The sequence below is a fragment of the Gambusia affinis genome, linkage group LG13 (genome assembly GCF_019740435.1).
Source record: "Gambusia affinis linkage group LG13, SWU_Gaff_1.0, whole genome shotgun sequence".
Classification (NCBI taxonomy): Eukaryota; Metazoa; Chordata; class Actinopteri; order Cyprinodontiformes; family Poeciliidae; genus Gambusia; species Gambusia affinis.
Window position 1 is genome coordinate 7,860,191 of NC_057880.1, and position 24,331 is coordinate 7,884,521.

The 24,331-nt window shown below is 40.4% G+C and overlaps 1 protein-coding gene across 2 annotated transcripts in view; it reads right to left on the minus strand.

The window, feature by feature from the left end:
* Positions 1-24,331, minus strand: part of camkmt (calmodulin-lysine N-methyltransferase) — a 110,045-nt gene that overhangs the window by 23,742 nt on the left and 61,972 nt on the right. For both annotated transcript variants that reach the window (XM_044135581.1, XM_044135582.1), the window contains 4 exons: positions 14,083-14,143; positions 11,171-11,222; positions 5,901-5,964; positions 1,325-1,391 (listed from right to left, as the gene is read on the minus strand). In XM_044135581.1, the coding sequence (XP_043991516.1) occupies positions 1,325-1,391; positions 5,901-5,964; positions 11,171-11,222; positions 14,083-14,143 (244 nt within the window). The remainder of the gene's footprint in view (positions 1-1,324; positions 1,392-5,900; positions 5,965-11,170; positions 11,223-14,082; positions 14,144-24,331) is intronic.

The following is a 24,331-nucleotide window of genomic DNA, read 5'->3' on the forward strand; positions in this document are numbered from 1 at the left end:
GGTCTGACTCCTCGCTCATCGTTTTGTTTCGCGTTTGTGACTGCGCACTGCTGAATGCGGTACAAAGCCGTGTAACGCGCTGCTGTGAACTACGTAACCCTCCGCCGAAGAGAGGCTTTCAGGTCTCGATATTTAACGTGACCAACCCGCATCATGCAACATCAACTTTTTTAGATTAATCGCATGCCTTTAAACACGCACTCATGTAATTGTAATCATGTCAGAGTAAAATTCCAACAATTTGTTTTATAAATATCACTCTTAAAGGGAAGCTTGTTGAAATGGTCCATCCTGACGGCGCTGCACTTTTCTGTCCCGCTGAAACCCGCCTCTAAACCGGTGCTGCTGTTTTGTCCTCCTCTAAGAGCCCAGCTTTCCTCTTCACCTCTTTTTCCACGCCACTTTGCCTTTCTCTCTCTTTCCCACTGTCAGGCAGATTGGGGTGGGGGGGGGGGATTATTAATTAGGCATTTTTAACACTCAGTAAACAAAACATTAGGCTCTGCTAAAAATACAATCTCAGTTCACAGTGGGAGGCCCCAACACACAACGCTCGCACGTATGCATGAGTGTGCAAACGACATCGCGCGACATGCCCCTCCCTCTCCATCCCCTAGCACAATCGCATCGTGGCCTTCGCCCTCTCTTGCGGCGCGGAGATGACAGCAGGCATAATCTGAAAAGAAAACAATCAAAGTAATGTAGCCTAATTATACGTTTACTTTTTCACTCCATCTACCACTCATGTAAATATGCTCAGGAGCGAGGGATGGAGAGACAGAGAGAGAAGACGTAGGGGAGCGAAAAAAAATAAAAATAAAAAGCAAAAAGAACAATCATTGGAAAATGTTTTTTTTTTTTTTTTTAATTGAGACAGGGACAACAATTAGGTTCATTTTAGCCTGTCCTTGCATATGAGGAGTGTGTGCATGTTTTCTGGACCGTTGATCCTCATCAAAGAGGGTCACGTTTCTCTGATGATCCTATGCGCATGCTTGGACTTTGAAGCCCGACAATCAATTTGCAGAACGCTCATAACGGGACCTGTTCGTTCACGCTGAATATCTAAATCAACTGTATTTCCAGTCAGAGATTCAGCCGATACATGATTATGTTCAGCACTTTTCAGGAGACTACAAATCTAAACACCCTAAACTAAAACATTGTTCTAGTGATAACCAGAAAGCTTTTAAACAGTAGGACAGATAAAAAAGTGATCATGAGCTCAAACATGTGTAACTCATGTTTGACGAGGAGCCAAAGAGGAAGAACCATTGACAAAATCAAACTAAAGATTATTGACTTGAACCGATCAGCATCTTACCTTGACAACACGTGCGTTGACCCAAACTTTCCGGCCTGCCTGTTTCTCTCGACCACTCTCCGAACATCTGAGGTGCAACGGTCAAGGATTCATCTCTAAAATGTGGGCACCTCACAAAGGTTAAAACTGACATGATTCAAGTTTGCAGGTCGGCACTGGAAAAACAAAATCACATCTAACACAAACTAGAAAATTGAACATTGCCATTTATAGTTTATAAATGAAAGAAAGTTGTTGGTGCTCAAATCTCATTAGCTCATGAATCAAGGTGCTCTAAGTTGCTGGTCAAGTTCAAGGTAAAAATGCTCTTGTTCAAATATTTGTTCTGTTTTTGCTGCCAAAACCCAGAGAATATTTTCCATTAGGACTTTCTTGGATGGACAATTCCACATACTGGAACTGCTTTGAGCAGCACATTTGACAAAATAAAATGCATTTTCTCTTCCGCAGAAAACACTGTTTTTCAAAAAGCCCTGAATCGGCAGACATAACGGATACAAATTATTTTGGGGCAAACTGCTTAAAGTGTTCAGCAGACAAAACGGTCACTCAACATTTGACTAATCAGCTCTTTCAAAGAGATTTTGGCTTAAAGCAAATGTAAGAGTACGTCCATTGTAAACGTGGATGTCATGTTGCCAGGAAGGATATCAAAAGATATAAAACTAAAGAATTGTGGGAAACACGTCGCATGGTCAACAACACCCGCATGGAGGAAAGCATGAGTGAGCAGAAATGATGTCCAGGGACGGAGCGCTACATCACAGCTGCTTCATACCGGATCAATGGAAAGGCTTTTAACTACAGATAAAAAAACAAAAAAAAAACACACACACACATGAAGACACACAAAGGCTGAGTGATTGATGTCAAGTTGTCTATTAATACAGCGACTGGTGGAGTTGCAAAGCAATTCAATTAGGATTTCCGTGTCTTTAAAGCCAGCAAAGGGCTAAGACGAATCCAATCGACAAAGGCAAGGGGGAGGGGAGGAAGAACAAGAGGGATGGACGAAGAGAGCCGGAACGTGATAAACTGATCGCTGTAAATCTGTCACAGATCTCAGAGGCCTCCCAGGCCGAGAAACACAAATAACACACAGGTTCCCCACACGTGAGGAGCATTTATGATGCAGAAATGCGTCTTATTTTCACGCAATCGGAACACCTGCGAAGGCGTGAGCACGAAAAGGCCGGTCAGAACATGCTTACACCATTGAAGGAAAGTTGATACACACGCGCGCACAATTGTGCCCAGCTCAAAACATGCACAGTAGTTAAAAAAAAAGAAAAAGATTTGAAAAATCAAATAAAGATTTGAGCCTTGTTGAGCCTTAAAGTGGGTAAGAAAAAGTCATTTTCTTCAGTCACTTGAGGCAGAGCGGCAGCGACCAATGACGTGCATCAATCATACTTAATGGAACATTTCCATTGATTTCCTACATGAGTATTCAAGGTCAGAGCAGCGGCGGTTTCTGCTCTCTTCGCTGAATGCTTTATTTAATTTTTTTATGGAGGCCCAGGAGGGCTAACAACAATAAAGGAGGTCAACAACTTCTACGAAAAGTGGGAAATCTATTCTCCCAGAGCATGTACAGCAAATGCCATCCGTTCACAACTTCTTCTTCCTTTTCGTATCTTCTCATCTATTTCGCTGAATAAATCTGAAGCCCTATCAACAGCCGCCATCGCTCTCCATTCTACCGCAAAATAAAGCCACGCGAGATAAACTGAGGCCATTAGGACACGGCTCAGGCCTCAACGGGAGGAAATACCACAAAGTGTGTGAATGGACCAATTTGGCAGAGTCCGGGACAAATCCTGAGTCTTTCTCACCACCTACCCTCTACACACACACACACACACACACACACATACCCCACCGTTTCTCTCTCTGCGTGCGTGTGTGTGTGTGTGTGTGTGTGTGTGTACTCACTTCCATTTTTCGCTCTGAATTCACTTACAATCCTCTCCGAGTGTTTGTTCTAGGAAACAAAGCGGCCGGTCAATGGCGTATTGTTTGCGTGTCCAAGTGTGTGTTTTACAGTCTTCGCGATGTTATTGTTTGGTCTTATTGTGATCAGAGAAGGAGCATTGTAGCCCGGCTGGGACGGAGATGCTGTAAGCGGGGTTAAATTTGGAAGAGCCGCGTCGCTCAACGGGGGGAAAGAGAGACGCATATTTAGATTTCCTCCGTTTGTTAACAGACGGTAAAACAAGCTGCTTTTTCGTTTTCTGCGGCGCTGCCCATTGATTACTGGAAGATCTAAAAGGATCAAAGGAAGAAAAAAAGATGAAATGAAATTAGGGAAGAAAAACTGACGAAAAGAGGAGCGTGTTTTGATCAATACCCCCACTTAAAGAAGAAACGATACCAAAAATGTCACCTAAGATTCCTTCTAAAAACCTAATTACATGTCTGAATTTGAAGAAGAAAGAAAGAGGGAAAAAAAAAAAACACCCAGCATTTTAAACAAACTTGATTGTTCCCGCTTGTAAAGATCGCTTCAAACTCTCACCCTAACCCTCAGCATTAGATAAACTCTCAAAACTAAATCTGACAGGATGGCAATCACAGTGCTCTTAACTTGGCAGCTGCGATTGGTAGGTGCCCCCTCCCTCCTCAGGTTGTGCCCAGCTGTTCTTCTGCACTCCGACACAACATCTAGGTTCTGTCACCAGCTGCAAGTTCAGTGGGAAAAAAAACAACTCATTTCTGACTCAGAAAACACCGACAATAAGACTGGCCACGGACTTCATATTTGGATGCATTATTTCTCAATTATTATGTAATGATGATGATTAATTAGCATTTAGGCAGAGACTGACGTGACTGAAATAATGTCCATAAGACTTTGTGTTCCTCGTTTACAGTCACAAGCATCATTTGTATTAAAACCAACAACTTAAAGTTGACTTGACTTGAATTTAATTTACAAAAATGTACATTTTCGTGTTAAATCAACTTGATGTAATAATATAAAAACTTAGCTGAATAATTTGGAGCAATTTAAAAAAAAATATGTATCTTATTATTATCTAATTAGTTTTAGTTCAACATACTTGCTAAAGACAGTTAAGTCAACGTAATTGAAGTTATTTTTGTTAAGTGTTTTGAACTTGACAGTTAACTGAGTCAAATTGGGTCAGAAATTTCTTTATTTAATTTTTTTTACAGTGCGGGGGTTCAAATTTGCAAAAGGCAGATTTCAGCCTGACCAGAGATCAGCTGAAAGAAGACTGAAAAATCCTTTTTTCGGCTGATCACTTCCAAATGAATCATGATTGGGAATAACTAACAGATATATAGTTGAAAACAGATGTTTACGTACACATTTTAAAAAGACACTGACCCTCCTTTCTCACTTTCTGAAATTAAAATCGCACAAAAAAAATGCAGTTAGTATTAAAACTATTATCTCTATTTGACCACATAAGAGGAATGCGGAGGCACGGCTGCAGAGGTTTTTAAGGCAATAAACAAGCTGTCCAAAAATGTGGTTCATCGTGAACAAACACCCACATGTTTTTGTTAAAGTTTGCTAATGTTTTTGTCATTATGCGCAGTGCCAACATTGGCTGAACGGCCACTCGGAATAGAAGAGGCCATAACTTCAAAAGCAACATAAAAACCTACAAACCTCACCCCAAATGTGAAATATGAGGCAGGGAAATAAAAAAGTTTTTTTTTTTTACAGTCTATGTAAATCTTGTGTAAGTAACTTTCTTTTGCAAACCTGGCAGCATATCAAAGCTCATAAAATACAATTTGCATGGCTCCACATTTTGAAGCCGTTTCCAGTCCACTCTTGTCTTGGCCTCGCCACAACTGCTAGATTCCTTCGAAGCTTCATTTTAGTGAAATTATTTAACGCAAGTAAACTTATGATAGATCATAACCTCTTAAATGAAAGAGCTCCAGTTAAAGCAAATCTGAGATACCTCTTTACAATGTTGATTCAGATATGAATCTTTGCACTGTAGTCATCATTCTTGTCCAAGTCTTACAAATAAAACCGGATATCTTTTTTTTTTCAAAACTCCCCTTTCCATAATTTTATTCAAAAGTGTTGCACTAATTTGTCTGATAATGACCTGCTCCGTGATTCTCTAATGTTTAATAGCTAACAGCGAAGGCAACAAACCATCAGAAAACAGCATTTCCAACCCAATTTGCAGGACTTTAAATTTGATTGCTTCTCGTTTTGGATGCTAATCCTCTCAGTGTCAATAAATCCAATGAGATGGTATCCGTTGTAACACATTTTCATACTGATAGGAAGGAAAGTAAATATTTGAAACTCAAAAAGACCAAAGAAAACAATGTTTTCCCCTTTAGGATGTGAACATTTTAATCATAGAATAATAAATATAAAAAAAAAGACATTCCTGCACCATAGATTTCCATCTACACACAATCAAACACCTAACTATCTCACTGAGGGACAAAAGAAAAGCACAGGTTTTTTTCCGCGCGGGATCAAAAATTGTACGATCGCGCATGAATCGCTGTGAGCTAATGGAGCTGCGGCAGCGATGGAGAGACAGAGAGAGAGGAGAGGACGATGAAAGGATACTCTGAATGGACTTCTCATTCCCATCTGATAGCAGGACTTCCTTCACGTCAGCAGAAATGGCAACCTGAGAGTCGGGGAGAGACAGGAAAGAGACGGAGAAATTAAACAACATGGAACAAAAGAACAACCACCCCCCACCACCACCGCAAAAAAATAATAAAAAAAACCCAGCACCCTCAGATGAGGCAAACATCTGAACGCACGCACACAATAATATAACCGTATCTACAAAAGCCTCACTCCTGGCGGCCCGGCCCACGCCGCCCTCCGTCTCTCCGTTTCCACCTGCCATTTTCCCTCTCTCTATCTTCACCCCATTTTTATGTCTGCATTATTTTAATCATTCAATCAAATCAGTCAATACTTTTATCATTGTGGCTAGCGGTGGGGGCCTGCTATCTTGCCATCACTCTGTTCGGTAATTGCATTGTGACAGGGGATGATGGCAAGCGCAAAGCCTTTTCATTTGACGCTGGGTGTTTATCAGGCCGAGCCATCACTCCGTTCGCCGCTGTCACTCTGCACTCGGCTCGCCAGGCCTGCCTGATGCCCTTCATATAACTTTGCGGAGCGCATACCGCAAACGACGACGAGAAAGCGACGGAGGGAGTCGAGAGAATGGAGAGCTGCCGCGTTTCGACGTGTGCGAGGGAGATGTAGATAGGGAGGGCGGGGGGTGCGCTACGGTGTAGACGCTCGGCTTTTTGACGGTCTTTTCCTTTACAGCTGCCTTTTTCTTGTATCAGCAAGCGTATGTCAGGCTGTTGGCTTTTGTTAAAGAGGGCGCCTGCATCTCCAAGTGGGTCAAATTTGTTGGCACCTCCGTTAAGACGTGCAAAATGGCTTAAAAGAAATTATCTTACCCTTTACAAATACAGAAATCCCCTCCCTCTTTAACAGATTATTGTTTATCAAAATCATCAGTGGTGAAGTTATCAATGTCTCTGCTTCCAATATTGTACTGAACCCCGTTTTTCCAATAGGAAACCAAGAATTTCTCCAGAGAGCAAGCTTGCGCAACTCTGCGCAACAGCAGAAACTAACATCATCATTTTTGACCTTCTGAATGCAGTAATGCCATGATAACTTGATAATATATCTGCATTCTTGAGCTAGAAACATAACATTTTGCCAATAACCGACGAACACAAATTCTCTTCCTCAATTTTAGCCCATCCTGCTAAAATGATCTAGCTAGCAACAGCACTTTTCCATACATGAAATTATTGCATATCTAACCTAATGAAAAGTACTATTAATAAAGATTTAGTCGACTAAATACTTATAAAAGTGGGTCATACAACCACAAGTCAGGAGAATGTGCTCAACAGTATCAATGCTATCTGCTAGCTAACAAGTAGATGGCTAACTAACTAGCTAGCTAGCTAGTTTTAATGAGCAGTCTGCTCAGAAAAACAATGCTTAGATTTTGTGAGCAGACTGTATAAAAACTATTTCTAGTTTTAATAAGGAGACTGCATGAAAACTGCAAAAAAAAAAAAGTATTTGCAATGAATCTAGTACTAGCTCCACATTATGTCTTTTATATTTATTTTTCAATGCTACACTAACAATATAATAAAAATTTTATATAAATGAAGTTAACTGGGTTTTTGGATCAAAGATGTCAACTGATTATTGGCAGTTTATTGCCTCATTAGCCAAAATGAATGAGTCACTGGCAGGTATTACATAACTGGCCATTATAACATTAAGAGTAAGAAGCAGTCCTGAGGTCTCCCTAATGCTCTCTGCAGCGCACCCTACAGGCCCTCCACTGGATTAGGTTTGGGAACTGATAGTTGTGAAAAAAAAGAAGGATTTTTGTGTTTGATAAACCATTTCTGCAACTCATGGATATCCAATTTTTAACCTTCTAGCTAAAGTGAACAGATTTTTATTTTGAGCAACTTGTTATCCCAAAGAGGCCATGATGCCAGGCGCAACAGTTCTGCAGCTTGTCACCTTTGGCCTGCGTGAATGGGAAAGACTGATTTCATTGAAAAGCATCTTTGAGGGCCCTAAGAAAGCAAAACATTAGTCTGATGTCATGTATTTCATTCACAGATTGCTAGCTGTGCCAACACTGGTTTTCTTAAAAACCTTACTTTCCCCCCTTATTGAATGCTGAAAAGAAAGGTTGAATTTCTTTTTTTTTTTAAAACAAAACAAAAAAAAACTTCAGTTTGAGATTGTGTTACTACAACACATCCTGTCTCCACATCTGGGTAGGCAAAATCAGTATAAATAAAACGGCACAACCTGCTCTGGAACCATCATGTCTGCAGAAATGGACAGACAGACACACATGTTGAAACCCTGAGGGGCGTTTGAAGGGGTCACTGAGTGAGGTGCTGGGCTTCCCACCATCTGCTGAAATAACGGACGACACCTTCAGGCTCCACCAGAGCACACAGCTGAAAGAACGGGGAGTCCAGCTGGTCGACGCATGGGCATCAATCCGCACGCTCAGCCAGGGTCATCATGAGTGGTCACAAATCTGTGAGTATAATGATTTTACTAACCAAACCCAAATAACCTGCCAAGCTGATTTCGGAAAGCAACAGCAAGTATTAAAGTGATCATTCCTTGAGAGGGATGTTCCTAATGTCGACACGACGTGAAAACAGTCCGGCTTTAAGAGGCAATGTGTCAGTTACGGGTTTCAGTTTCAGACCGAATGGGGGGAGAATTGAGATTAAGTTGATTGATTCAAAGAACAATGGCCTTTTTTTTGGAAGGCATAAAAATTAAATACTACAGCCATAAATTAGCACTTATTTCAACCTGTTTGAGTTGTTTTATATTAACAAAAATCCATTCTGACTCCGACTGCTGTCCCTTAATCTCTGCACCGGGATGATTCTAACTACAGTCTGCAGAAATTATATTAACCACTGCTAATCTCTCTAGAGAAACCAACAATTAAAAAAATATTGATTTGTTAATTTTTTTTCAGATATGAAGTGCTTCCTTTCTTTTTTTTCTTTATACTAGGAGGGGATTTTAAAGGCAACAACGTATTAAGAAGGCCCAAAAACGCTTTTAGTGGATTACTAGTAATGATTGACCCTCCCGACTTTCAGAAAACGATAGTTTCATCACATGTTCATGCTGATTTTTACTGCTACAACAGCCCTGAGAATTAATGGTCAAACACTCAACAATATTTAGCATCATACTTTCACAAAAACAAAACAACAAAAAAAAAGAAAATGTGGGGAGAGTGGTGTCAGTGACGGATGAAGGAGGGAAGAGGTGTGAAGGAAGGATTCCATCTCAGACCACCAATGTCAAAACACGGTGTATTGACCGCTAGGAGATAAAACTCAGCGTTTTACACACACGCACACACACTCATTGGCATCTAACAGATCGATGGGACACTGAAGCCTGCTATGTGGAGGCCCCCTTAAGACTCTGACTAATACGCCCTATAGCTGACAGACTGCAGGGTGTCTCCACGTGCAGTCTGGAGGAGTGTATTAGGTATCCAAATTCTCAACAGCTTATTAAAGTTTCACTACTTTTGTGACAAAGTGGCTGCTTGTTTGCATATATTTGACTATGCTTTATGGTAAATAATTTAATCAAATCACAGGAATATTCCTCTTTATCTACAGACATAAAATCGATTAAGACACCCTAGGACATTTTTAAGCACGCAAATCAAGTGATAGAAATAAACAATTAAAAGAACACCTTTTCATTTCTTTTGTAAAATAAAAGCAAATGCTCGTTTTGGAGTGGAATAAAGCGAAAATGTCATCACTCAGATGACTAGTTAGGTTCTCCTGTCCATTAAAGCGAGTGTGAACGCCACGGTGAGATTGAACTAGCCCTCTAAAACGTCTAAGACGCAAGACTGCGGCAGCTTTGGGTCTGCGAGACCTAAAGGGGATTTAAAAGTATTAAAAATCAGCCATTTCACTATAAAGAAGACAGTCCCCAAGCGGAGGACAGTCAAAACGACTGGCAACAAGCTCAGGTCTGATGCTAAAAGTACTTCCCGAAAACTTAAATGTCATTGCAAGCAGTTCATGCAAGAAAGTGTGTGGAATGTACAATCAGAAAGAGGCGGGGAAGAACCCATTGCTCTTTAAGGAAAGACTGACGTTTCTAGACTAGTTTTCCTTAGACAAGTGAGTTTAAAGCCAAATTATTTGGCCACCAGAGCAAAGGACAACGCAGCTAAACAAAGATAACACTACCTCACATCAACTGTGAAACATGGAGGTGGAAGTGTCATGGTTTGTGGAAGCTCTGCAGAATCAGAACCAATTCTTCTACTGTGTATTTATATTTGAAATGTCAAAGAAGCTGTAAAAAAAAAAAAAAAACCTGAAAAAACCTTCAAGCTGAAGCTGAACTGGAACTTTTAGGACAGATCCCAGATCTTGAATTTTATGTGACTTAATACAGGCTGAACAAACTGGAACCGCCTCAAATAATTCAGAGGTGCAGAGAGGAGTGGGGCAAACCTGCCTCAGACTGATGACGTGCAGCCAAAGTGGGTAACAACAGCTATACAGAGGCAAGGTGTCCGAACTCTTTCCAGTTAGAAATCGCAGTTTAAGTTTATGTCTTGTGTTTAACGATTAATACAAGCTTTATTGAGATATACAATCTGGACATTTCTCAGTACTGAGTGGGCTGTCCTGATGTTCCCACAACACTGCTGGAAAACCTCCCACTGTAGCTGGGTAGGAAGGCATTCTGCAGCTCAACTCTGCTGCATTTATTACCAACAGGATTTTCTCTTTTTTCTTTTTCCTTTTTTTTTTTACATACTTTTAATGTGGCACTTTAGAAAGCCTTTCTTTTTTTTTCTAAACACAAATTCTTTCCAGCACACTTTTCTCTTTTAAGCCATTTAATGTTAGAAACGACTAACTGTTTTTGACGCGGACTCCAGGGGGAAAAAAAATAAAAAATACAGAAATAAATCAGCCAATCAGGAGAAACACTCAGGCATAATCTGCTCGGTGAATCTGGCGGTAAACCCTGAACACAAATGAGTCGCTTTATTAAACTGCTGTGAGTAAAGTGTTTGCATGCAAATTCCCCCCCGAAGGCTCGCAAATCTGAACGCGGATTCCAGCGCGCAGGAAGTGAATGATGGAGCCTGAGCAGATAAGGACACTGCATGGTCATGCTGTGCGTATATTGATTGGCGATGATTAGTTTTATAAGAGAAGCCGAGACACTTTTCCTTGCAGAAGTCTGCTTTTGTGTGTGTGTGTGTGTGTGCGTGTGTGTGTCTCACTTACCATGAGCCCACCAAGGCAAGTCATACCTCCTCCTAACTCACACACTGCACCCCTGGGAGACAGAGAGGAGGAGAAAGAGAGGCGAGTTGGGGTGAGATTTACTTTAGTGAGGGGAGAAAAAAAAAAAGAAGAGAAAACAGCAGTTTAGTACTAACACACACGTGCTGTACAGTAGATCTGAGCAGATATGGAGAGACACTCGGGCACGCTACGCTACGAGCCCGGGCAGATACACAAACAGTAAACACAGCGGGGTAAGAAATATCAATTCAACCATCAACTTGAAAGCTGAATGCTGAACACTGAGAAGCACAAGCTCAATCAGCAGGATATCTGAGGAGCAACACACACACACAAAGTCCTGCAGCTTGTCTGCTCACTCAACCCCTCTCCTCATCCTCCTCCTTCTTTCATCTCCCCAGCCCCTCCATCTCTGCCCCTGTCCTCTTTCATCCCCCCCCTGCCCCAAACCTCCCTCCCTTCCTCCTCCCTTTCCTGCTGACCTTCACTACACCGCTCTGATCAATAACCCCTCTCCTCCTCGCCTCCCGCCTCTTGAATGTTAAAACAGGAAATCAAAGGGTGACGTTCCACCTTGAGTGGAAATCAAAAGCGCCCGGCCGCTTTTCAGCCGTGTGCCACAGGGCAGCCCTGATGCGCGGCAGACAACAAGACGGGGAAAAGAGCAGAAGGCGCAGGAAAGAAAAACAAAAATGCTCCGGTGTCAAAGTGGTAAATGTTTGCGAAAGATAAAGAGCAGCGTCTTTTTTGTTTGTTTGGGGGTTTTTTCCCCCCCCGCTACAATTTATAGAGAATCTTTGTGAGCAAGCATCTGCTGAGTAGGTATGAGATTCTCGTATTATGATAACGTCATGGTTTGTAGCATTCGCAGGAAAATGCAAAACATGATTTGAAAATGTTGGTGTTGCTCCTTTCACACAAAGTGTAATTCAAAGTTGCTTTGCAGAAAAACGGAAAAACAGAGATAAGACACAGTGAAGCAAAAGAAAACTCAAATAAAAATATAAAAAAATCACGTTAAAAAAAAGGTCAATTTAAGCAGATAAGAAGATAAGGTGCAATGTCAATTCAGTAATAAAGTAATATTTTGGGGTAAACTGCAGGAGACAGTAATGTTTATATTCATTATTGAAAGAAGCAAGCAGATAAACACAAAGTTTTTATCATAGCGTTTGTACTTTGTAGTTCCTGACAAAGTGATCGCCCATGAATTGAGAAGTGGCCCGAGAACATAGCCTTCAGGAACCCAACATGGATTTATAACAACCAAGTGACACAAAGCAGTTCTGATTTGTCACATAAAACCTGAACCACTTTAGTGCAGAACCACAGAGTCCTGCCCACTCATCCGATCTTTCAGGATGTCATGATCAACTGTGACAAAAGTTGATGTAAAAACACTATGCAGAATGCTACAGTTATAATGTGACTATCTTCACTTCTTTAATAAATAAAAACATGGCATTAATAAATTAGAAAGAAAGGCAAAAAAAACTTTTCCACATTTCTTCATGGTCTGTAGGTTTGGTAATTAGTGACTAGAAATATGTCCAAATGGGTAAATGTGTTTCTTTTGTAAATAAGCCTTCAGCCAGCTGACCATCAGTCCACAGGGGGAGATGCAGCACAGCCAGAGAAAACTAGTATAATTGATGGACTTTCATTATGGATTGTGGAATCTATTTAAAAAAATTAATACATAAAAAGATTTTGTGACAATAGTCGCCTTTATTTATGGTAACAAGTCAGGAAGAGGGGAAAACCTGCAGCAAGAGTCACAAAAATCTAACTGGCTGCATTCAGGACTAATTGCCTCCGTATATGGGTTGCCAGGTCTGTTGCAACACCCCAAAAGTGTTACATTTTAAAAGCATTTCTGAAAATATTCATTAGATAATTCATAATTACAGGAAAATAGAGACTGACGTGGCAGAAATGTTTCCAGTTTTTGCAAACATGCATCGTTTCTCACCGTGTTCGAGAAAATTGAAGCTGACAAGTAGGTTGTCAGTCACAGCTAAAGCTGCAGCAGGTAGCGTTTATAGAAAATATGTTTTCTACATATTTGTCAAAACTGTCCCTACGTCATCAGAATATGAGACAGACAGTCTGTGAAAAACACGCAGCTCCTCTGCTTTCTCCCAGTGGTCCTAGAGCAAACGGCATAAAGGACCCGCTCAGTCAGAAACAACCAATCAGAACAGGGAGGACGTCTACTGTGCTTGTGTACATGCCGCTCACAGCTTCAGCCTTGCTCTCCGTTGCACTACAACTTCTTCCCCACATTGGAGCGTCCGCAGGCTAGTTAGCAAGACCACCATTGACGGTGGACAAACAGTTTTTTCTGTAACAGTAATTTCTTGTTGTTTTTTTTTTTGTTTTTTTGTTTTTTCACCATTACCATGGCTAGAGCAAACAGGCAATCATGAGCAGTGTGCGCAAGAGCTTGATTGACAGCACTAAGCCCTTGGGAAGGCCCTTGGCTGACTGGAGATGGCAGTAGGACCACAGGGAGGATGCAGAGGAGCTTCATTTGTAACATTTTTGTTAAAAACTGTCGTAGTTTTAATAAAAACGTTAAAATAAATTTTAAAAATGATCAAATGCAGCTTTAATTGACTTACTTTTCAGTCTGCAAGTTCATCGATTTTTTTTTATTTTTATTATATATATATATTTTTTTTTTATGCATGTGAAAATGTTTCCAAACAGCAAAATGTGTGTCTCCTTTAACCAAAGGCAACGTGTGTAGCAGCCTTCCCCACTGGCAACAAGTGGGGGTGGGGTAACACTTTGTAACTCTTAAAGCTTTAAAAACAGCCAGAGAGAACTGTGGCCACTTTCTCCCGCATCTCAGAAAATGACAACAAAGGAAAACCGTGAAAACTCACTTGAACGTGTGCCGCTTCTGCAGACAGTAATGTGCCATCACCTCCTCAGAAGGCCACACACCTGAATCAAAGACAGCGGGAAAAGGAAATCAGTCAATTAAAAGGCCCGACAGATGTCATATATCCCCGCCACACAAACGAAGCATCTCTGGTGTGAAAACACACACTTGGATCCCTGTGTGTCGCGACATCACAGCACATCGGCATTGATATAGCACCCAAGAAAACACAATGGCCGCTCCGTCCAACATAAAGGGAGGCATTGTGATTTTCCAGTCTGTGTTCACTTGCTTCTGTTGTGGCTTCCACCTTGCCCATGATCCAAGGCTTCTTTCTCTGTCTGCTCGTCTGTCTCTCCGTCCGTCCCTCCTAAATCCCTGCAACACACTCCCTCGTTGGCCATTGTGTATGCAAGTGTGTAGGTGTGTGTGTGTGTGTGTGGGTGAGACAGGGCGTCCGGTGTGTGATAATCGCAGTGTGCAGGCCTGCCTGGCTTATCACCTACAGTCAGCCCTTCTCCTTCTGCCGTGCGTGTAACACACACTAAAACACGCACTACGCACGCACGCGGCACACACTCAACCCAAACTATTTTCCCCCTCGCTTTTTATTGCACACACATGCACAACCGGAGACAAATACGCACATCTTGGCAGCGAAAGAAGTAAACATTCATTTGAATAAAACTTCAGCTTCTGGCTTTGAACAAGAAGGTTCGCCTTGGCCCTGCCTGCCGCGTAAAGTGTGCGCGCCTGCGATTCTCTCTCTCCCTGCGCGCGTGTGTGTGTGTGTGTTTGCACAGTTAAGTTTTTGAAAAAGGAGAAAGACGGAGAGGATATAGAATAAGTTGGAGAAAGCAAAAAGGCAAGCGAGGGAGACAGAGGAAAATGAGCGAGGTAAAGGGGAGAGAAGGAGAGAGAGCTTGGTGGAGGAGAAAGAAAAGGTGGTAGTCGATATAATAAGCGGCTTACAGACGGTCTCTCATCACCTCATGGGGCAGACATCCCTGCTCTCTCCTTCTCCCCTATTCACTCTTTCACTAACTCTCCTGGTGCCCTCGCTCCGGTCCGCCAAGATTAGCTCAAGCAAGCAGGATTTAATAATGCCTATTGATAAAATGTCCAAATATTCCTCTTCCCCATTAAAAAAAAAAAAAAAAACTCCTTAAAGTGTGGTGTGACAGCATATACACGCACACACACGCATCCACGCGTACACACAGTACTGAAGCGATAAATAGTGTCAAGACATGAACCAAAGTGACATTTTAAATTTCATCTTCTCAATTGTCCTCAGAAAGGAGTTTTGTCACAAGGCATGGAAAACTTCACACTGTGGGGTCAGTCTAGCAGTTCTATGGTTCACCAAGAGCAAAGCTCATCTACATTTGAGTTGTTTGCTGTAAACACACAGCAAATGTTTGCTTTTATGCAGCATTTTTTGCCCCCAATGTAATGGCGTCTGTTTACAATTCCGGGATTCCCTTCACTATCGGTGTCTCCAAACCCACAAACACAGGTTCTGAGTATCATTTCTTAAGTTCTGTGGTGCTGTTAAAGATTACTTTACTTAATTCTGGTGAGCCGAGCTTTTCAGATCATCAGAACAGTAATTAATAAACTCAGTTTTCTGTTGCTTGTGATCCAAATCAGCGTGGCCCTATAGTGAGTCAACTTTGAATAAAGCAGAATTTTTGGGATGGTTTTTACCATCAAACCTAATCCTGTAGATTTGGAAAACAAATTCTAGTGGAACCTGTCTGACAACATGAAGTAGGCTAAAGGTGTTTTCATACCTGAGAGATTTGGGGGGGTTTTATTGGAGAGGAAATTTGCAACATTTTTTTGTTTTATTTTCAGCTGGTGTGGTTCGCTTTCACACTGTGTTTCGTCAAACGTACCAAACTCTTGGAGCGACCAGTTAGGCCGCTCGCCTGTGGTGGCGCTGCATCACGAACCGCTGAATGAAACAACATGAAAACCTCTGAAGAAGACTCTGAGCACAACTTCCTTCTTCACGAAATGTAACTAAAATTGGAGTGGCTTTCACCATTAGCTATTGAAGGATTTCTATTTTGTCTTTGGCAAAAGACCAGAAGCAATTTCTCCCGCCAGAGCTGAACACATGCATTTGTTTTGCTCTGCACTTCAGTCCACTTCCTGCGTTTGGAGCGGTCTCAGGTCCACTTGGCGTTCACATATGCAACTCACATTTGTCAAAAATAAATAAATAAATAAATAAATAAATAACTTGATGATCACTGAGATTTGAAGAACAATATTCTTTAGAATATTGTTCAAAAGAATATTGAATTTTGACATCATCCAGTTTTGATGAGTCAAAACTGGAACTTTTTTTAAGGTTCCCATTTCATTACATCTACCATTTCAGGAACAGAACATCATACCTACAGTCAAACATGGTGGTGGTATGGTGATGGTCTGGGTCTGCTCTGCTTCTTCAAGACCTGGATGACTTACCACAATGGATGGGAGCATGAAATTTACTTGCTACCTGAAAATCCTAAAGAAGAATGTCAGGCCATCCGTCTCTAACCGTAAGGTCAAACACACTTTGTTTATGCAGCAGAGCAATGGTCCAAAACAGGGCAAGCCCACCTCTGAATTATTTAAAGACAAAACACAAAAGAACAAACAATACAACTTTAGAACTTGGCACTGGACTTTGACTAGGCCATTACCTGTTACATTTGAACTCAAAAGCCCTTCAAAATCGTTCCGCAAAGAAACAAGGCCTAAATTCCTCCACAGATTCATTTTTATTTACCTAAAGCATTTAATGAGAGATGTTGTTGAAAAGCTTGGCATAACCACTTCTCATGTTTAGCATGGAATCATTTTTCAAATAGCTAAGTTTTTAAATAAATCAAAGAAATGAAACTTGGAATCTGTAGTTTTGATTTTACTGGATTTATCTGGGTCTGACGTTGAAATCTGATGACCGAAAACAGAACAGATCTATAAGCGGGCTAATATTTATTTCACTCTTCTGCCTGACCTCTCATCTGCTGGCGTGTTTGCAGAGTTGAAGAATGCAGTAAACCCCTGGCATCCCTCTTGACCTCTATAACAATAGACTGTTAAAGAAAGCTGAGCTTATTACAACCAATCCCTGCCACCCACTGTGGGCTGAGTTTCAACTTTTGCCATCAAGACAGAGATACAGGATTAAACTCCGCAAAACCGACAGACGGAGGAAATCTTTCATTGCCTCCGCTGTCAGACTGATAAAGTGTAGCATGGTGAGGACTTCACTCAGCCTCCTTTTCTGAGCTGAAAGGACGAGGTTGTTGTTACTTTTTGTAAGTGTGTACCTGTTGAATGGCCAGCAAACTACCTTTCATGGACAATATGGTTTAACAGACCTGAACTGAGTTACTAATCGCTGACAAAGGTGTTTTTAGGATCTGGAAATACTGGCGCTTATGACATCAGCAATGCCAGCATATGACAGCAGCAGTGCATATACATTTATATATATATTTTTAAAAGTTTTTAGCAGCTGCAGTAAGGCATTAAGCAAAACAAAATGTAAACACTGAAACCAAAAATGTGCTAGTTTTTATTTTATTTTATTTACTTCTTAGCTGTTATTTTTTTTACTCGTCTACTCTAAGAGAAGATAGCTAGATAACATCTGAATAAACAGAAAGCTAATTTTTTCCCCTCAAAAGATGTAGTTACCTTTAATGTGACTTTTATGAAAAATAAGTTTTTTTACATATTTGTGAAAACTGTCGTTATGTGAGAGTGACAGTATAATATAAAACAATAAGACTGAAAACAAACAAAAAACCCAACCAAAATCAAGCTTCTCTGCCTCCTCCTGTCAGAAACAACCAATCAGAGCAAGGAGGAGGGTCTTACTGCTATCAATCATGTTTGTTTATGCGCTGCTCACTTCGTCCCCCTTTTCCCTCTATTTATTTTCTCACAATTGAGTCTGCCATCAATGCTAAGACTAGTTAGCATGGCCACTGATGACACAGATCAACAGTTGTTACTGTTACGGTAAGTCATTCCTCCGCCATTAGCACATTGAGCTGTTCGTACATGAGGATGATTGACAGCACTAAGACCCTCCTCCTGGCTCTCGTTGGTCGTTTCTGACCGGGAGCGGTGCATTTCTGCAGATGGCAGATGATTTTTTTTCACCGATTATCTGTCACAACATAATGACAGTTTAAAGAAATATGTTTAAAAAAAACAAAAACAAAATTTTTTATAAAAGTTACATACAGGAGTTTTATGGATTATTTAAATATTTTGTTTAAATTTTCACTAAAATCAACCAATAAACTCATTGAAAGTAAATGAGTTTATGTACTCATTCACTTTTTTGTTGCATATATATATATATATATATATATATATATATATATATATATATATATATATACTGTAAGGACAAACACTGTGTTTGCAATGTGTATTACTATAATACCACTGTTTAATGCCTCAATTACAAACCACCTCATTTAGTTATTTTGCATGAGAGAATAAAATGAAACAAATGGTATGATATACGTATGTCATCAGTGTGCTTCTATTACGTGTATTAATAGTAAAAAAAAAAAAACATAAATAAAAACAAACTGTGTCGCTGTAAGATATCTGGAGCTCACAAATATCATCCATATTGTTCCGTGCATAAAACAGTCCATGTTGCCGTGAGTGTTATAACTCCTCAGTGTCATGCGACTTGAACTTTGACCCATTCTCTCCTGATTATGTGCTTGCATGCAGCATAATTGCATCTGCACAGACATCTTTGGCCTGGGAAATGACAGTTCAGCTCCTCCCCTTACAAGTCAACGCACAACCCGTGAGATGAAGGGTCTCCCCCCTAAACATCTAGGCCAGACGAACAGTAGAGGGTGGTAATGTAACGTAAAACTGGGTCTAATCCACCGCTCAGCGGCAGAGGCAGAAGACGATAATTTTCTTCAGATTGTGTTCTCGCTTCTGAAGAAAACGAGAAGCAAACGTTACCGTTCTGTTATCTCTGCTCATGCTGATGAGAAACAGTGAGACCATCTTTGGTTCTCGTCTGACGTAAAAAGAAAGTAAGTCACACTGGATAATCTGTTAAAGGCTTGTTTCTGCTCTCTGAATCTTGACTGTACTCCCAGGTTGCCTTCTCTTTACACAAGCATGTGTGTGTGAAATAGAGAGAAAGTGCGTAAACACATGTATGCGTGTGAGAGCGAGGCAACTCAAAGTAACAGGGCTTTGTAAAGCATATGTGTACCTGATGGTTAATCCACATCTCCAATAACATTAATAGCCCAGGGTGATAAAAACAAAGGAGTGTGCCATGAGTATCAGAGTGTGGCTGCATGTGGGATAAGTATGTGGTTCATGTGTGCGTGTGTGTCAGACGGCGAGAGCCTCCTAGGTCGAGAAGCACTGTAGGAAATGAAGGGATCAAGAACAGAGAGCAGATTACTGTTCCTGAGGATAATGAAATTATTTCTCACCTTCAATTATCTAATGAAGGAGAGGGAATAGTTTGGTGTTTCTCTGGGGGTGTGTGAGTCTCTGGTCAACATAGTTATTGGTTTCAGGAACCACCTCATGTCAACCATGCAATCTCTTGTTATAGAAATTGTTTGTTGCATAAGATGCATCTCAATCTCTGCAACAAACAAGCAAAAACCCTCATGAAGATGGTAACAGTTTGTTAGTGTCATTATACACAGTGAAACTGTAGACATGGTTAAAAGGCCATTCAGTAAAGAATGAGCAATTTGCTCTAAAAGTCAATAGCTAGACTACAGTTTGCAAATGTGCAGGGACAACAACATACATATTTGGAGATAGTGTTTGGTCATAGCGATCACTGCTCACGACGTTAAGACCAATTGTTACCCTGTACAATTCAGAGGTACAGGGTTAGATTGTTACGATGCTCTGCTGCTTGCAGGACTGGTGCACTTCAGAAAATACATAGCATCATGAGAAACAAATCGAAATCTTAAGACATCGAATGGGAAGGTATAGCTTTGATTGGATCTCAACGAGCCTTATTGTGCCGTCAAGTTAATTACGAGGTGTTGTCAGGGCAACGAAGTCAATGAGTTGGAGTGCTCAGCACAAAACCCTGATCTCAGTCTCGTAGGAAATTTGTGAGCAAGGAGGTGCACAAACCTGACCCAGTAACATGAGTTCTAGCTGTGGTTTGTAAGGCTAAAATCCTCATTGTTTCACCTGTCAAACAAATTCCGATGACGAATCTAGACTTATTTACATTCTACACTTAACTTCAGTGAATTTAAAGTCCATCCATCCATCCGTTTTCTGTTCACCCTTGTCCCTAATGGGGTCAGGAGGGTTGCTGGTGCCTATCTCCAGCTACGTTCAGGGCGAGAGGCGGGGTTCACCCTGGACAGGTCGCCAGTCTGTTGCAGGTATTTGAAAGTCGCCATAGTTAAATACCCAACCTTGCCTTTGGGTTTTCTAAGGAAGAGACCTGTGGAACCAGACTTGTTGGCTCCAACAACATAACCCAACCTACTAAACCTACTGTTGAGTTGTACTCTTCTTAATGTTATCCCTGCAGATCCCAGTGACCTGGAGCTGGCCTCCTGTACCATCTTGACTTAACAAAACACTAATCTGGCTTCACTAACTGTCAGTAATCAGATCCACTGGGTAGATTATCCATCATCCTTTAGTGCTTTTTTTCCTACTCAATAACCACATTTGGCTTATGTGATAAAAAATAAATAAGTAGCATTGAAACCCAACTGCACTTCAGTTGAATCACCTTTTCTTGACCTATCTGGGGAATCCCAAAGCCTTGAAAAAAAAAAAAAAAAGAACAAGTAGCTAAAATCAGGGAAGGATTTAGCTAAAGGGCTATTTTGGGTGCTTGAACAGGGAATCCAGACTGGCACTATTACACTATCTCACTAGCTAAGCCAAGCTAAGCTAAAAGTGCTTGAGGTGAGGCTGTTACTCCGGTCTCTATACCACAACTTAATTAAAAAGAGCCCAACATCTATATTTGAAAAAAAGCAAGTCTAATTGCATAGATTTTAGACTGTTTCAGTTTTTAGCCAACTAAAGAAGTGCCGATGAAATGTAATGAGGATCAGATATTAGCTTATGCAAGCCAGTTCTTCTTTTATAATAATAATAATAAAAAAGTTAAACTAAATAACAACCTGTTTCCAAAATTAATGGCGGTATTTGATTTCTTTTTTCACTGAGGTGTGTCCCACTCAAACAGTTGATTCAACACCAGAAACGTGGTTCGGGTCTCATTTGTTTTGGAGAACCGGTTTGGATTTCTTCTTTCTATCAACTATGCTTTATGGAGGAAAAACATGCTGAAGTCAAAATAAACAAAGTTATAAAGATGAGGGCATTGTAGAATATTGTCTGTGTATAAAGAAAGTTTTAAAAACTTTAGGTTCCCTATGTATGAACTTAGTAAAAGTTCATACATACGGATATATACCCATCTGATGTTTTCCCTCCCATCAGTGAACACACTGTATCTAAGGGATACCAGGTCTCACTGACAGCATCACTCTTTGGTCTGGAAGTTTATAAAATGGTAAAAATAAAAATAAAAAAACTCAAAAATGGTGTAAAAATAGTTTTAAAAGTAAACTATTTTTATGACAGTTCTGCTGTTAATTTAGGCTGTGACACAGTGAGAGAGAGCAAAACATAAAACAGACAATAAGAAGGCTGAAGTACAGGTAAGGTTTCCCTTTTCGCTCCTTTGAGACTGATTTCTGTAGGTTAGAAAACATATTGGATTTGAAAATATTCAGAGTCTGGAGACATCAGAGGCAATTTAATATTAACTCTGTAATAACTTATTTTAGGTGATTAGTAAAACTCTGTTTTACACCGACTTCTCCAACCACTCCTAATTAATGACTCCTGAGCAGGAAGGGTAGAAAAAAAACAGTTTTATATTTTCCTGTCCTATAGTTTTGGTCAAAGCAGAAATCAGCGACAAACTTCAAATTGTTGCATCTCTGCAAAGGAAACAAAGGAAAAACATTTAAAAAAGCAAAGGAGTCGCTGGAATGAGGGGAGTATCAGGACACAACAGAGGAAGAGGACGGGATGGCAAAAAATATATATATAAGACAAATATCAAAGAGTGTAAATAGGCAAGATATGTCAACAAGGGGTTAAGTGGGCCATGGCGTTGCTGTGAGCACACACTAACGCACCTTTGTGACACGGCCAACACACATCTCCGCGTCACACACAGCCTCCTGCTCTCCCTCCCCTCGGGCCCAGCGTGTTTCCAGGCTCTGTGGCTCTCTTGTGGTGATCCGTCTCCACATTAAGTGAAGCCTCAGATAATTCCTAAGCCTCCTCCATGGCCGATCCAATAAGGGATAAGGCTCTCTGCTGGCCATGATCAACTGACAATCTGTTCGCTCACACGGCTACTTTAGTGGAGGCCAGGATTACCCCGACCAGCCTAGACACAGTCCACGCACAGTTCAGAAGACCACCTCGGTGGCCGCCAGTGTGTTTTCAGCACGGGTGGAATGAATAAAAGTTAACCGTGTAGGTAGGGTATGTGAAAATCAATGAAAAATGATAATCTACAGGATAAATCCTAAATAATGTTTTGTAAAGAAAGACATTTTAAGTCACCAGGCTATATTTCTTTCTTAAATAAGGGAGCAGAAGTAAAACTGCTGCAATAATTACATCACAAAACAAGTGAAAAATAAACAAATTTTTTTGGTAATAACTTGTTAAACTGAAATGACTGCAGCTCACAAAGTTGTGACTGGATTGATTTTCTGATTGCCTTAATTTAGTCAAAATAAAAGTTCCTTCAAAGGCCTGTTGGCGAAATGTGAAAAATACAGAAAATGAAAACGTATTAAGCTCATCCACTTCAGTCACAACAGACAGAAAGTAAAAGTTCTGATTTCAACAGCTTATTTATCCGCTCTCATGACTTTGTATTATAGTAGTGATGCAAGTCGTGAAATTTATACAACCACAATCCAATAGGCATTATGTTCTGTCAAGAATATAATGAAAGAACACGAAACACGGGGTGTATAAATACGATTCAGGTCGGAAAATGAAACTCGATGATGGTATATAGATTCTTTACACAAAGACTGAGGCACTTTAAGCTTTTACTGCTGGTAATAGAAGCAGAAAGCAAGAATTAAAACAATCTGGGCTTCCATAAAGCTGCAGTAGAGAGTTCTTAAAAAAAATAAACAACTAAGGATTTAGCTTCAGAATTTGAATAAGCACACCTTACAGGTATCTTAATTTAACTCAAATTTTGTGATATTAACCCATCAAAATTTATTGCATCCTCATCTCAGCTTCCTCCATTCATTTTAATCTTGGATTATTCAACTTTCTAACAGAAAGAAATAAAAATGTTCCCTCTCATTAATCTAGCAATTGACAAATAGAAATTATTGTGGTAACAACAACTAAATGTTACCTGACTTTTTATGCAGTTTATGTACACAGCTAGGATATGACTTTGACTCGTTAAGCTGATTTAAATAAAGAAAAAATGTAAGAAAAAAATTTTGTACAAGATTATTGTTTATTAAGATGTACTTGTATTTTGGACAGGCAGACTGTACCTGTGGCTAGGTGTTTATCTGTTGTTGAGGATCTTTTTCTGTTTTTAAGGAGAAAACTGAAGTATTCAGATATGCATCAGACAATCAATGCAAAAACCCAAAACCTCCAAAATAAGTTTATTTAGCTCTTTCTCTCTTTTTTTTATTTAGAATACCATGCAGTCTATAAAATGGGCTCAAACTGCAGTCAAGTGTTTTGGTGCCAAAAAAAAAAAGCTGAAAAACAAGAGGGTGAGGAGTAAAAACAATAGCTAATTTTGTTTTGTTTTTTTTCCAAAATTAGAAAGTCTCAATTATTTTTAGGTTTAAAGGCCCTTTGGAAAATCAGATTAGGTGAAGGCTCACAAAAGCCTGAATTATTAACAGCAACATGTTAATATTAATAGCAATTACAGAATGATGACTCTGCCTTGCCGAAATGGTAAATACACAGGCTGTGAATAAGCAGTTTAGATAGCCTTTTCGCCTTTCACCAGAAGAGCCCGGCAGCGTGTGATAAGCATCGACATTCTAGCCAACAGCGCCCGCCTTGGAGACATTCCTGATCCCTTTTTTCCATCGGAATAGGCTCATTTTGACGCACACTCACCTCGGCGCACCCACACACGCCCACAGCCAGGCCCC